Source organism: Apus apus, chromosome 2, assembly GCF_020740795.1.
Source record: "Apus apus isolate bApuApu2 chromosome 2, bApuApu2.pri.cur, whole genome shotgun sequence".
In the NCBI taxonomy this organism is placed as follows: Eukaryota; Metazoa; Chordata; class Aves; order Apodiformes; family Apodidae; genus Apus; species Apus apus.
In genome coordinates, this window is record NC_067283.1 from 84,798,209 (window position 1) to 84,812,058 (window position 13,850).

General features: G+C 41.8%; 1 protein-coding gene across 1 annotated transcript in view; it reads left to right on the forward strand.

The window, feature by feature from the left end:
• The window catches only part of VWC2 (von Willebrand factor C domain containing 2), a 58,540-nt gene extending 45,036 nt beyond the window's left edge, over positions 1–13,504 (forward strand). The window contains exon 4 of the mRNA XM_051610013.1: positions 13,017–13,504. Within this exon, the coding sequence (XP_051465973.1) occupies positions 13,017–13,168 (152 nt within the window). The 3' untranslated portion in view covers positions 13,169–13,504. The remainder of the gene's footprint in view (positions 1–13,016) is intronic.
• The last annotated feature ends 346 nt before the right edge of the window (positions 13,505–13,850 follow it).

Genomic DNA, 13,850 nt, shown 5'->3' on the forward strand with positions numbered 1-13,850 from the left:
CCAGAATTTTTATTACCATAATACTTGCCTTTGGAGATAATTTTGCAAGAAGAAACATGTAATGTGTGGAAATATTTAAGAATAGGTTTACAATAATTCTATTACTGTAAGTACAAAGATGAGCTTTCATGCCTCAGTAACTGTTCCTGAGCCGGATGTGTTGGGGAAAAAAAAATAAAAAAGGAAATATCTAGAAAGCAGCCTAGCTTCCCAGTGCCATCTTGGGAGCCATTGCCTGGAAGCCAATTTGAGGTTTTTTTGCCAGGACAGAGTTTTCTGGACTGTTACTTTAATAAAAGGCCTGATCTGATTTCTTACTTTTCCCAGAGCATCTTTGCTGCAGCTTGATGGCTACTCCTGTGAACAGGAGCTTCAGTAGTTCAGCTGCTGACTGGGAATGTCTTGTGTCTTCTTAGACAAGGAGACATCTTTGCAACCTCCATTATATGAAGTTTGGCTGCTTAGATTGTGATCTTGTGCTGGCTAAAACCAGCAGGTTCTAAATGAGCTCTGATGTCTTTTGAAGGTGTGTCTGGGTCCAGCTGTCTGACTGGGATGAACTGTTGCATCTTCCTACCCAAAACAGTCCGCCCTCTGATGTTACAGTTGATAGCTAAATAGGCAAACTAGATCCATGGTTACCTCTTAAAAAGATGCAGTGAGAAAGTAGAAGGAAACATTCAGTTTATCGTCGTCACCCTAGGTTTCTTTCACTAGAGGTTGACCCAATTGACATATTGTGGTGGGTTGACCCTGGATGGACTTCAGGTACCCCCCAAAGCCACTCTAACACTCCCCTCCTCAGCTGGACAGGGAAGAGATAATATATCTAAATGCTCATGGGTTGAGATAAGGTACACGGGTCACAGCCTTCTTTGGGCAACCATCTGCTCTGGTGTGGGGTCCACCACAAGCTGCAGGTAGATAGCTGCTTCACTGTGGACCTCCATGAGCTGCAGGGGGACATTCTGCCTCACCATGGTCTTCAGCATGGGCTGCAAGGAAATCTCTGCTCTGGTACCTGGAACATCTCTTCCCCTTCCTTCTGTGCTGACCTTGATATCTGCAGAGTTGTTTCTCTCACATATTCTCACTCCTCTTTCCAGCTGTAGATTGTTGCTCAGGTTCTTTTTCCCCTTCTTAAATACATTATCCCAGAGGCACTACCACCGTTGGTGAGGGGCTTGGCCTTGACCAGCAGCAGGTCCATCTTGGAGCCAGCTGGCATTGGCTCTATCAGACGTGGAGGGAGCTTCTTATATCTCACAGAAGCCACCCCTGCAAACCCAGTACACCCAGTATAGTCATGAACATACAAACCTGGATACTCTAAGGAGATTGACTCCTTTGCTGTGATCTTTCCAAGTTCAAACACCTGTGTAATGGAAAGAAGGAGAGTGCACCATAACAGCACAGGAGAAGAGTGCTGCAATATCTGCAGTGGTCTTAACTTTGCAAAAAAAGGGAAAATAAGCGCTGGATTGAGACACCAGAAATTAAGAAGTTGAGTGATACTGTGTGGAAGATTTCTTTTGAGTAGTGCATATCATTTTATGTCTGCCTCTCTGAGTGACATGCAATTTAATTTCTGTGCTGCTGCACTTCTTTGAGATGAAAGGGTTTGTATAACTCACAGAGACAATCTTTGCATTTAACAAAACTGGATCCTATGTCTTTCATAATTCATGTCTCTCACTACAAATCATGTATTTTTCCAGCTCCACAAGGAGATGATCCCTTAAAATAATTTTACCAGTCACTTTGCCTGCTTTCCTGCCTTTTTCCTTTGTGCTTGCAATCCCACTGATTTGCTTTCTTCCAACACCAGTGGCTTCCTACTCTTTTGCCTGTGCAATGAATCACCCTTCTGTTTTCTGGTTCCCCACTCTTCCTACCTCAGAACATCTCTTTAGCCATTTGTTGATTCATGAGTTGTTTAAGAGTGATGCAAAAGGCAGCGAGAGTAGCTGCTTACTGCTGTAAAGAAATAATCAATCAAACAAACAAAACTTCTGGTAGTCAGTGGTCTATTTCCATGTTGCAACTTATATTTAGATTTAATTAGTAGCTATTGCATTTCTAAACAGCTGTCTTTAGATATGGTCCTAATTTGAGTATGTGAGATCTCGTAAGGACTGGAATGTTAAATTTGTAGCTCTGAGCTGTTTACTGCTTCTGATCAACAGAATAATAAATATTATTTAGTGCCCCCTTCCTATCCTAGGTATTTCTATGGTCCAAATTGCTATGCTATTTTAGGATCTTATTCTTTATTGTGTGCAGGACACCACTAAGGTAAGAAAGTGTTTTGAGCCCATGTGAAAAATTGGGCTGGAACACAGGGAGGGCATCTGCTTGCAGGTGAAGGGCCAATGTGCAGACCAGTCTTGGGAACTGTTGTGGCAGGACCTGGCTGAAGGAGGTGCCATGGCTTGGCCCCTGGAGGCGCCTCTTCCTTCTCCCCCATACATGGGGGCTGCAGATGGCTGGCTTGGACCAGATGGTTCACATTTAGGTAGCAAAAGTGGGTGCCAAGTGATTTACTGGGGACTATCTGGGAGGAGTGTGCTGGAGAAGGGAGCAAAGCCAGAATTACCCCAGGTGGTATTCTGGCCAGCTGTGGGAGCAGAGCTGCTCAAAGGTACCAGGGGCAGGAAGAGTGTGCCCTCACAGAAGCATTTTTCTGGTATTTTTCCTTTGGCTTGCTGAACGAGTACAAAATACAGTCTTTCCAAAACAAGATGTCTCAGTGCTGTGTTTCATGACCACCAGGGGAAAATCATTAAAGGGGAAGAAAAGGTAGAATTATTGATTCAGCAGCATGGAGAGCAAAGCATAAGCTTTCTTTTCCTCATAAAAATACTGTGATTTTTCTCAGTTGCAAAGTAACTTAGGTGCATCTTAAAGTTGATAAAGAATTTTTTCTTAGGAAAATTTAACATCTCTGCTATTCACAGGTATATTCACGTACCATTAGTATCATGTTAAAATAACCAGCAATTACAACAGTGTATTTCATAAATTTGGACACCTAAAGATAGTAGTCATTAATTAGGACTGGCTAGTAAACAGGTTCTTCAGTTTCCATTCCATGCACTACACCTGCTTTTTAGAAGTACAGCTCTATTTCAGTCAATGAAGCTAAGAATGCACAGCAAAGGATATTGGTAGAATTCATTATATTTTGTAGTGATATATGACGTTCCAACAACTATAATGCATTTTTCATCACAGATCCCTGTCACTTCTATCCTTGTAATAAAGAGTTTTTATCTATTTTTCGGAGACAGATTTTGGAAAACATTCTAAAAGCAAGGTAGGACGGGGAGAGAAAGTGTTCAACCATCAGTATATATTAAAGAAAGTCCTTTGTGGAACTTCTATGTTTTAAATAACAATTGCACTGGGATTGGTCTTGTCTTGGTTCTTACTTTTTGTCATGTAATTCAAAAAAAATGATAAATTAAGCACAGCATCGCAGACACAGTCCAGAAACTGCTGCAGGACTGGTCTCCCAGTGTGAAGCTGAGCAGTTCAGATGTGACGGACCACTTCTATTTCTGCAGAACAGTTCAGCTTTTCTGCAGCTGACAATGTTGCTCACAGCTTGTCTGTATGAGAGGGTTACATGGGTTTCTGAGACCTCAAACCACTGCTCCTCTGGTGAAGATGCCTTTTTCTAGGATAGTGTGTATCACTTCAGCAGCAGATTACCTGGAGAGAGACCTATTAGGTACATCCATACAACTACAACCAGAGCAAACCATCTCCAGTGAATTTGGATGAGGGCCTAAAAGTCTTGTCTGCATAGGCTAGCCCTGAAGGTCATAACTAAAAGCAAAAAAACCCCACCCCAAAGCCTTGATTATGATGACAAAGCCCAAAATAACAATGAAAAAGCCAAACTGAGCCCTTCTAAAATACCTGATTTTGTAAGGGGATTATTTAATTGGGAGACTTGTCACTGTCTGCTGTAACAGTCTTTCTGGAATTGAATTGAATTCAGTACTTTGATGTAAATCATTCTCAGTAAGGAAGATAACCCCTGATTTAACAGTATTCAGCGTATTTTTTCTAAAATGGGGTGAAAAAATGGCTGATGCTTGATTGATAATCTTTTGTTTGTTTGATTGATTATTTCTTTACAGCAGTAAGTAGCCACTGACCGTCCTTGCATACTGTGTTCTCACTACCCAATGTTTTATAGTGATTGGAAAAATAAACTGATGTAGATTCCGCTTCATTGCCAGAGCAGCATTATACCATACTTTGGTACCAATTTAGCTTTCAATTTAGTTGAAGTCTTTAGGGATTTTTCCATAATTCTCACAATCTCTTCCTTCGTTAGCATCCTGCATTTAGTATGTGTTTCAGGAGATACACAGTCCCGTGCATTACTGCCTTAGTTACCAGTGACCTAACTAACCTGCCTGATAGATTCTACAGCCCACCAGTCCTGGGATGTTTTGGCTAATTAAAGTGTGCTTTTAGTTCCACTGTTGGCAGCAGGTCTCTGATGCGTTAAATTACCAGCTCCTAGTGCATGCTTTTGAAAATGTGGGTCTATTTATATTTGCATAATAGTTTTTAGGATAACTTATTGAAGATCTTTCAGCAAAGGCATTTTGCACGGCTTGCTTAGTCTGAAGAGTAAGCTGACATTTCCCAGTGCAAAGAAGATGAGTTAGTGCCTAGCAGGCCCTTCACCAAGCCCCCAGTAACCCCACCAAGTCTGGCAGGGTCAGTGGGATGAACAGACAACTTTAGAAAGGGAAAGATTATCCCTGTTAACCTCAGCAGCAGAGCTTTTAAGCCACCATGCTGTGAGTGCTGGTGCAGGCAGCAGGTCACCCACTGCAGCCCACACAGCGTCCCACCACTGTGTCAGTCTCTCTGTCCCCTCAGTGCCTGCCAGTGCTTCTGCAGTTTCTGTAACCAAGGGGAAGTTTAACAAAGCATCAGTTTGTTTTCTTAGTCGTGACCACCCTCTCTGGGCTTCAGAAGTAGTTTCTGAGCAACTAACTGATGTGTTTGCTGTGTGACCCCAATTCCACGCGGGATGCAGCACCACAGGGCACCTCCCACACTGAACCCTCCCTCCTCTGTTCCAGGCCAGCTTTAGCCCAGGCTGGCTCCCTTGTCTGGCCTCGGTGGTGCAAGGGGGGAACCAGGGATCTGGGGAGAACACAGGCCTGGTGCCAGCAGGCAGGGCAGGTGGTGAGCTGGGCTGCAGGTGGGCAGCACCAGCCCCTGGGCCCTTCTGTTGCCTGAGGCCTCTGATGTGAATTTTCCCTATGTGTTCAAGCCCGGTGTCTCTGATTTCTAAATCATCTGGGTGGTGACTGAGCTGCAAGAAAGCTGAGCACAAAAGTGATGCACGGCTTGCTGGCTTCTAAGTGTTTATACAATTTTCTGTAAGATGCACACAATGTTCAGCTCATGTCTAATTGGTGCCGCTTCTGGGTGGAACACATTATCCCTTTACAAGTCATAGGACTTTTGAAATTCATTTTAAATAGTGTATTCAAGTCTTTCTGTATTTTCTCTGATAAAGGAATTTGTTTGATGTAGTTTATTTTTATGACACTCAAGCCTCCTATTTAATTGGGCCCTTTTATGCTCCGAGGCTTTCTGTTTGGTTCGTGTGGTATTGGATTGTGTAGTGTTCGATGTTCCTTTGCTTTGTTTTGTTCGGTACACAAAAAGCAGGTATCTGAAATTCTGCTTTCTGAATACACATGAAAATCCAAGGGAGCAGCATCACGATTATGGACTGTTCCCTTCCTGCAAGCAATTTCTATCTGTGCAAAAGTAACTGTGCAGCCATGGTTTCCATGGCATTTGACATTGTCATTCCAGGGATGCAAATGCCACCACAAAGTGCAAAGTGATGGAGAATCAGAATTGGCAAGAAGCGATGGTGAAAAGAATCAGTCCAGTGGCCACATTGGCTTTCTGTTCTGTGGGATTTTTGCACACTTGTCCAATTTCTGAAACTAAACATTACTCAATAGTGCTGTCATACGTGGTAAATTAAAAAGCAAAGCGCCAGAACGTAATCATAAACAGAGCTTGTGAGTCTCATAAGCAGATTATTAAAATCCAAGATTATAGCATGTTTTATCACCCAGATTAAAGCACATGCACACACACATGCATACACACAGGCACACTTAGACTGCAGTAACTGCCAGAGCTTTGATACCCACTTTGTCACAGTAGTGATCATCCCATTTAGTTACAGAACTCCATGGAGCTTTCTTCTGTCTGTCGACTCACAGCAGATGCTGCTATACCCATCCTTCTAAATTAGGTGGGAAAATGTTATTTTTAATTGTTTTGCCCTTGGGAGATTTTATTCCCATCTGTCCATTCCCTGTGCATCTAACAAAACATGACCCTAACAGAAGGAGAGGGTTTATTATTCTTAAAAGCACCCAGGTCTATCTAGCATGAAGAAAACACTTCTTTCATGAAAGGCAGCACATTGCACCTGCTGCCTTTTTTTTTACTTCTAGCAGCAAGGTAAAATAAAAAAATGGATAAATAGTTTTATTTCTCTTCTCCCTGTCATATATATATATATACACATTTACTGGAAGTCTGATAGAATATTTGACATGGTTCTCTGGCTGCAAATATCTTAAGGCATTGATAAACCACAGAAAGAGCACATGGTTCTTCAGGGTCCCAAATTGCTCTTAAAATTGGGTGTACCTGAATCCTTCTTCTGTAATTGAAAACTCCTTGGTTCAGTAGCATCCAAGGGTACTGAGGCGAGTAGAAGTGGACTGGGAGCAGTCAGAATCGTGACAGCAGCAGGGGTGATGAACTTTCTTTTTTAGGAGAATATGAGTCTGCTGTCATCCTAGTCACAGACCACTTTTGCCAGCTGCTTTTTGTGCTTTATCTTCCGAGTTGACGTTTCACAGGAGATAGATATATTATATATATATCCGCATGAGAGGGAAACAAAATCTTCAGGGAGATACAGACCCTTTAGAAGAGATCAGAGATTGGAAGGGCACAAAGTAGGTACCGATACTGTCTCTGGAGGAAGCGATTAGATTTGAGCGGGATGAGGGAGCTAATGCCTGCATCTCAAAAGTCTTGCCTGCTGTTGTGGTGCTAAGGGGCAGAGCAGCCTTATTTTGTCTCACCATACTGTGTTAGCATGTTTCAAACCCATCTCAAATATCCCAGCAGGCACATAAGGGACTTCGCATCCCAGCATGCTGGCAGGCAGGCACAGCCACCCCTGATCAGTGGTTTGGTCCTTGGCTGTCCTAGCTTCCACGTACCTTCCAGCTGGGGTGGAGAACAGTACTTGGTTTTGTGCTGTGGCATCCCAAGTCATCTGCAGCAGCAGACAGCTTGAAATGCAGGCATGGAGGGTGCCAGCATCTCTTCTTCCAGCTCAGTGTTTCATGAGTCTCTCTGGCATCTGCGATGGATCCTGGAGGAAATACCGAAATGTCATAAAGAAGAAAAATGAGGAAGGTGTGAGAGGAGGCTTCACTTTCCCTGGCATGTTCCTGAAATTACTTTGCATTGAAGACTGTCCAGTAGCTTTGCTGGAAAGTGAAACTTTTCTGTAATGCAGAAAGGCAGCAGCAGATATGAGTTGAGTGCAATGAAACATGTTTCTAGAAGATTTTTATCTGTTATAAAATTCAGAGTGTCATGAAAATGTCATCTAAACTTTTTCATCAGTGGTCACAATGGAAAGGCAAATGTCAGGAAGCAGGAGGGAGATTGGAAACACAGCAGGGAATATATCAGTCTGCTACTGTTCAAGTCCATGGTGCTTCTACAACTTACATATTGTGTGCAGGCCTGGTCCTCACAGCCCACAGCCCAGAAAGGAGGTAGCAGAACTGGGAGAGGTCTGGGGAGGTTAGCAGGGACAATGGAGGTGCAGAACCAGCCTCCTCAGGCTGCAGGTGAGGTGATGGGAGGAAAAGGAAGCATGATACAGGTCTGTAGGCTCATGAATGACAGAGCAGAGGGGGGTGGTTGTTACTGCCTCTTCCACAATGAGGATTTGGGGATACCAAGTCTAAGTAGCAGGTGGAAAGCATCAGACAACCGCAGAAAACTGTTCTACCCTGCATCCCACCTTGTCACCAAATGCTGTTTATATGGGTTCGGCAGAACGTTGGAGATCTTAACCATAAAAAAATCTGTTAACTCCATTTGTTAACTCATAACACAGGAGCCATTTGCAAAGTCTCCGATTCAGAAAGTTCTAGAATCTGGGTGCATGTCCTTGCTCTGTCCCCCATATACTTCCCATGCATCTCCTTTTGACTGCTGCAGTTGCAAGTGGACCTCTGATCCCACCCAGCACAACTATTTCTTGTGCAATGTCGCATCTCTTAAGACTTCCAGAATAAAGTGCAGGATCTGTCTTTTCATGTTTTAACTGTTGGGAATTTCTCCATGAAATTTGGAAGGGGGAAAAAAAAAAAGTAAATTAAAAAAAGGGGGGAGGGGGTCAGTGGCTAAGCTAAATGTTGAGTTTATGTAATTTATAAAGTGCTCTAATATCACACTGATGAATGCCATAAAACTGCCGCTGTAGATGGGACTGCCATCAGCTACCTTGGAAGTGACCTGTTAGACTGCTGCAAGGAGCTATTAAAAGGGCAGCTATTAGGGAGTTCAGTACAAACCAGAGCCCAAAGCAGTCTTATGTCAAAGCGTTATTTGACAGAGGTTGTCACTGGAGTTCTAACTGGTCAGAATTTGCCATGACTTAATCTCCAGGCAAACACGTTAACTAGCAGTTGAACACATTTCTTTGACCATAAATTGGTTTAACACATGATGAAAACAGTTGATTAAAACATGATTTGCCAAACTGCTGTGTCTTGTTTATTTAACTGATCAGAACACATGCCCATGGAAAAGCAGGGACAAGCTGCAGAGGAAATGGGCACAACTCTGTAGTTTACAGCCGTGGTTTTGTGGAAGAAGAGGAGGAGGAGGAGAAGCTTCAGAGAGCCTCTGAGAGGCTGTCAAGCTTACAGGTGCTTTTGCTTCTGTAGGTGAGTGGCTTGGCCATTCTCTGCTGATAATTGGTATCAGCTGTTTTCTTCGGAGAGAACAAAATTTGCATTTTAATTAGATGGTTGCATTTGTCGACACTGAAGTATAACATGGAAGTAAGACAGCTTCTCACAACAGCATGAGGACTTTGAAAAAAATCACAATAGCAGCATTTGTCCCAGTAATATTTTTTATTTTTTTTTTTAGTTTTTAAGCACTTGAGAGACAAGGATCCCATTACAAACTCAATGAATTAACCAACAAATATTATTTCCTAGTTCCTTAGATCCCAGTGTAAATGTTGCTTTTGGAAGATAGGATTCACTCTTTTGGATACGGGGAAGCCAAGCTCTGCATTCCAATCTGGTGCTCAGTGTGAGAAATGAGCATTTGCACTGAACTCGTTGCTTCAAGACATCACTGAGATGGCAGCAACTGTGCCTTAGCCCTAGAAGAGAAATCTCTGCTGATTCCTGCAGGGTGTGGCTCAGGCGGAGTCTGACAGTGCTCATATATACTTTAGGAAAACAAATGATGTCATGGTAGATTTCAGGCTGCACTCAGAATTAGTACAATATGTCATATTGAATTTTCTACCAGGTTTAAGAGTGATATTCCAAGATCTTCATCTACTGTGAAGATGTGCAGCACTGATGGCTTCCTTAGAGCTCTACAAGTGTATACAGTTGGGGATGGGGCCCAGGGGGTTTATACCACAGATCATATTAGCTCAAACAAGCCACTGCTGTGCTGAATGAGTACTGTGTGCTGAAGTTGGCAGAGTGGTGGTGTTAGAGTGAGAGGTCAGAAAGTAGGCAGCCTGCTATGAAGACCAAGAAGAGATTCACTGTTCCTGGTACAGCCACATCTAGTCAGAAAGCTCACCACTTTGGAGTTGGAACAGCCCTGATTTACTCTGAAATTGTTTTTGTGTGCTAAGTCAGGTAATTTTTCAGATTTCTTAAAAACTCAAAAACGTCTCACCCTTTGTGATGGGAAGCTGAAAATCTTGCTAAGCCAATATAAACTGCCTAGCTTTAAGTAAAGCAGTAGTTTCAGTAAATGCCATGCCTTCAGGACAGCTTATCCACTCTGAATGTGTAGGAGATACGTGCTTCTGCCTCCCTCTGGTAAGGGAGAGTGAGAAAATGGCACTCTTGAGTCTTTAACACCAGCCTTTGTGAGCATTGCCTGCTTGGTGGGAAGGGAGCCACAGGACATCAAGAGCCAGGACTAGCTCATACAGCTTCTGAATTGAATGAGGTTTGGGGTGGAGCTCAGGGTACTTTTTTCCCTAGAAGAAGTTTGAGGGTTTGGAGAAAATGTAAAAGTGTAATTATTTTCCTGTGTTTGGACACTATATTATACTGACATGTGCAAGGTGTTGCAGTAATACAGTCAGTTCAGCCTTGTCTGTATCATTAACCACAATATTGTGCACATGCAATATTGCAAAGAAAAAGATGAGGCATGGATGCCAGTTGACTATTGCAAGTCTAAGTACTATATAGGATTTACAGTTACAGTAATGATGATGGGGGCAAATGCAGAACCAGAAAACAGGCCATTTTCTATAGAAAAATAACATAATACTAAAAAAAATCTAGTTTGCTCAATAATGTACTTTGTTGCTGTCATTTATTTTTGTAGGGTTCCTTTCTCAAGTAGATGGTTATTGCTTTTTTGTAGATTTACCAAAGCAATGACTTTCCCCCATATTAAATAGTTTAACAATGTAAGGCTAACTTGTTTTATTATGTTTTATTAAACATAATGTTTAGTAACTTTCTGATGTAAGAAAGAGGCGTCATGCCTGGCATTAAGGTGATGCTAATTGTGAATGGAGGTATTTACGTTCTGAAGCCTAGTGAATTGTATTATGTATGTTGCTCTGTTTTTACTTCATTCCCTGGATGGTTTTCATAACCAAGTATAGCCTGTAATACTTTCTTTCCCAGAATGAAATAAATCCTGCACAGGGGATTGACATCACTTATGTTCCTTTTATGCCTTTTATGTAGTGTTTAAATTTCAAGTGGTCTTGTAGGTTTCATGCAAATTCTCCATGGAAAGTAGATTCTGCTTTTAATATTTTAACTCTTTATACTGTACATGCAAAACACTCAGGTATTTCTATCTAATTCGTGGGTGAACCCATCTTGCAATGAAAGTTTGTTAGGTGCAAGAAGAATACTGTACTTAACCAAAACGTAATTAGAATTATGTGTATCAGAGTTGAAATCTTCTGAAGTTCTGCCATGGACTGCATAGTTAATAACAGGTTTTTATCTTGGCTAAAAGCTGGGCTACATCCCAGTGTATGGTGGGGCCCAGAAGCATGCCTTCTACCCTGAAGTCCTCCTTCCTGTGTCTCCTAACCCTGTGGGTATTTTGCATGGACAGACTGAAGGGGGGCTGTGGACACAAATGCACAACAGCGTTAACTTACTAAAGCAGGTAACTTCATGATATATGTTGGATTTTGATATTCATTCTGTGTCCAAAGCCTTGAATGGGCCAGAAGCCACCCAGAACAGAGGAAAAAGCCACGTTAGAGATCTTTGTCAACAGTTCTAAAAAAACATACTGGCTTAAATATTCAGAGAATAAATGGGTATGATACGGTGAAGCAAATTTCTGCAAGTATTCCAGTCCTCTTCATTCCTTTTTTATGTGGATAGGCCTTTATTATTGTCAATTTAGCAACTAATTCTCAGACTTCTGTGTCAGTACACAGACACATAACCTGATCCGAATAGATAACTATTTAAAGTGATTTGTAAACTATTTGGTTTATGTTTTAAAATGTGCACCTTGCACCCACCTTTGGTTTTCAGACAGTGCACTGAAAAAAAAATAATTTGTTGCCTTAAAAGAAGCAGCCATACTGCTTCCTTACGTGTTACAGTAGATGCCTGGAAATGTAAGACTGAATCTCACCTGTGATTTATTTACTTGCATGGCCAACAGGTTGGCAGTTGATAACCTTGTTGCCCACCCATATTCCTTCAAGAGTTTCAGCTGTATCAGCTCAATATATGCTGCACATTTTACCCCGATGGATAGTGGCTGAGCGTTCAGGCTCTGCCTGAGCAGCTGTTGTGTGTGCTCAGTGAATGGCAGGGAAAGGTTCTGTGAGGACATGACAGTGCATAGATGGGAGATGATTGGTAGGGTTTAGTGCTGCTGTAGAAGTGTGTGGGGATTTTCAAGATAGAAATATATTTCTTCTTTACCAGAACTGTGGGTAATACAGCACTCAGCCCTCTGCAGCAGAGAGACGAAATGGTACCACCTTTTGAAAGAACTGGATTTGTCTTGTGAATATCGTGCTGGAGGGTCATTCTCCTGCCTCATTCTTGGAAATGGAGTTATTTCAGTGTACTATGAAAGGGGTGATTGTAGACTTGCTGACTTTCTTAAGATGGAATATTTCATTTTATCCACAAAAAGCGTCTTCATTTAGAAGAGGCTTGAGCTATTCTGTTCTACTGGAAAAGAAATATTTTTCCATTAAAAGGAAAATCAACTAATCTGATACTTTGATTACTACACCATATGCAATGTCTGTTTCTAATGAAGAAAAAGTAATAACATTTATAATCGTCTCTCCAGTAGCTTAGAGTTGCACTTTTGCACTGTCAATAGCCAGCTTTCTCTCTAGCTTAAACCTGTACTCATCTGCATCGTCACAGTTCCATGTTTTGCAGAAAGGATTTATTGTGCCTTCCCCTGTGGAAAGCAGGACAGCCCGCACTGGAAACAGCCAGCCACATCAGAGGGCAGGGTCCTTGCTCTCTTGGCTGCTTCTGTGCCTCGTGCACCATGCTCACGTTTGGTTCATGTGCCCGGTGCTTGCTCACTTCGCGTTAGGTTTTCCATCCTTGAGACTAACACTGAGCTGTGCCAAATGACAGAGTGCTGTGGGTATCACATAACCAACCTTTTCTTTTTTTTTTTTTCAGGCCCAAACTGCTTTGCAGAAACGACTGTCATCCCAGCAGGCCGGGAGGTGAAAACTGATGAATGCACTATATGTCACTGTACTTACGAAGAAGGCACTTGGAGAATTGAACGGCAAGCTATGTGCACTAGACATGAATGCAAACAAATATAGGAAATCTACAAATCAAAGTACTTTTCGTGTTTTTTATAAAATATCTCACAGCAGTGAGCACCATAGATGACCCAGGGAAATCTGAATGAGAAGATTTGGTGAGGAGCAAAGAATAAAATATTGGTATTTTGTTTTTCAAAGTAACGTGGTAATGCAAGGCAGAGAAGTGCATATATTTAAAACATTTGGACATACAAATACCTGTCTTAATAAATGTGTTATTTTCACAGTGAGTACACTAAAATACACTCTATAAAATATTCTATGTATTTCTATAATACCATTATAGAGCTTAAAATAAATGTTTTATATAGACAGTACAGATTAAACTACTCTGTCATTGCCTGTCCCATTTTGTACATGCACTATGGCTAAAACATTACATTTCTGTTCTAGTTTCATCATATAAGAGTTTTCTTAGGCATTTTGGGGTTGGGTTGTTTTCCTGGTTTTGTATTTTTTCTGTTCTTGTTCCTTCTTTTTTTTTCTTATTTTCACTTCAGTGGGCCAGGACAGACAAAATATTTCAAGATGTGACAAAACTTTTATATTCTTCCTTTTGAAAGAAATGGAGTAAAATACGCTTTCAGAGAAGCTGTGCTGGTTTATGAATATTGCGGCAGTGTAGAGTTGGGTCAGCTCCTTCTCTGGGTTCTGCTGGTGCATATCTACTGCTCAACAC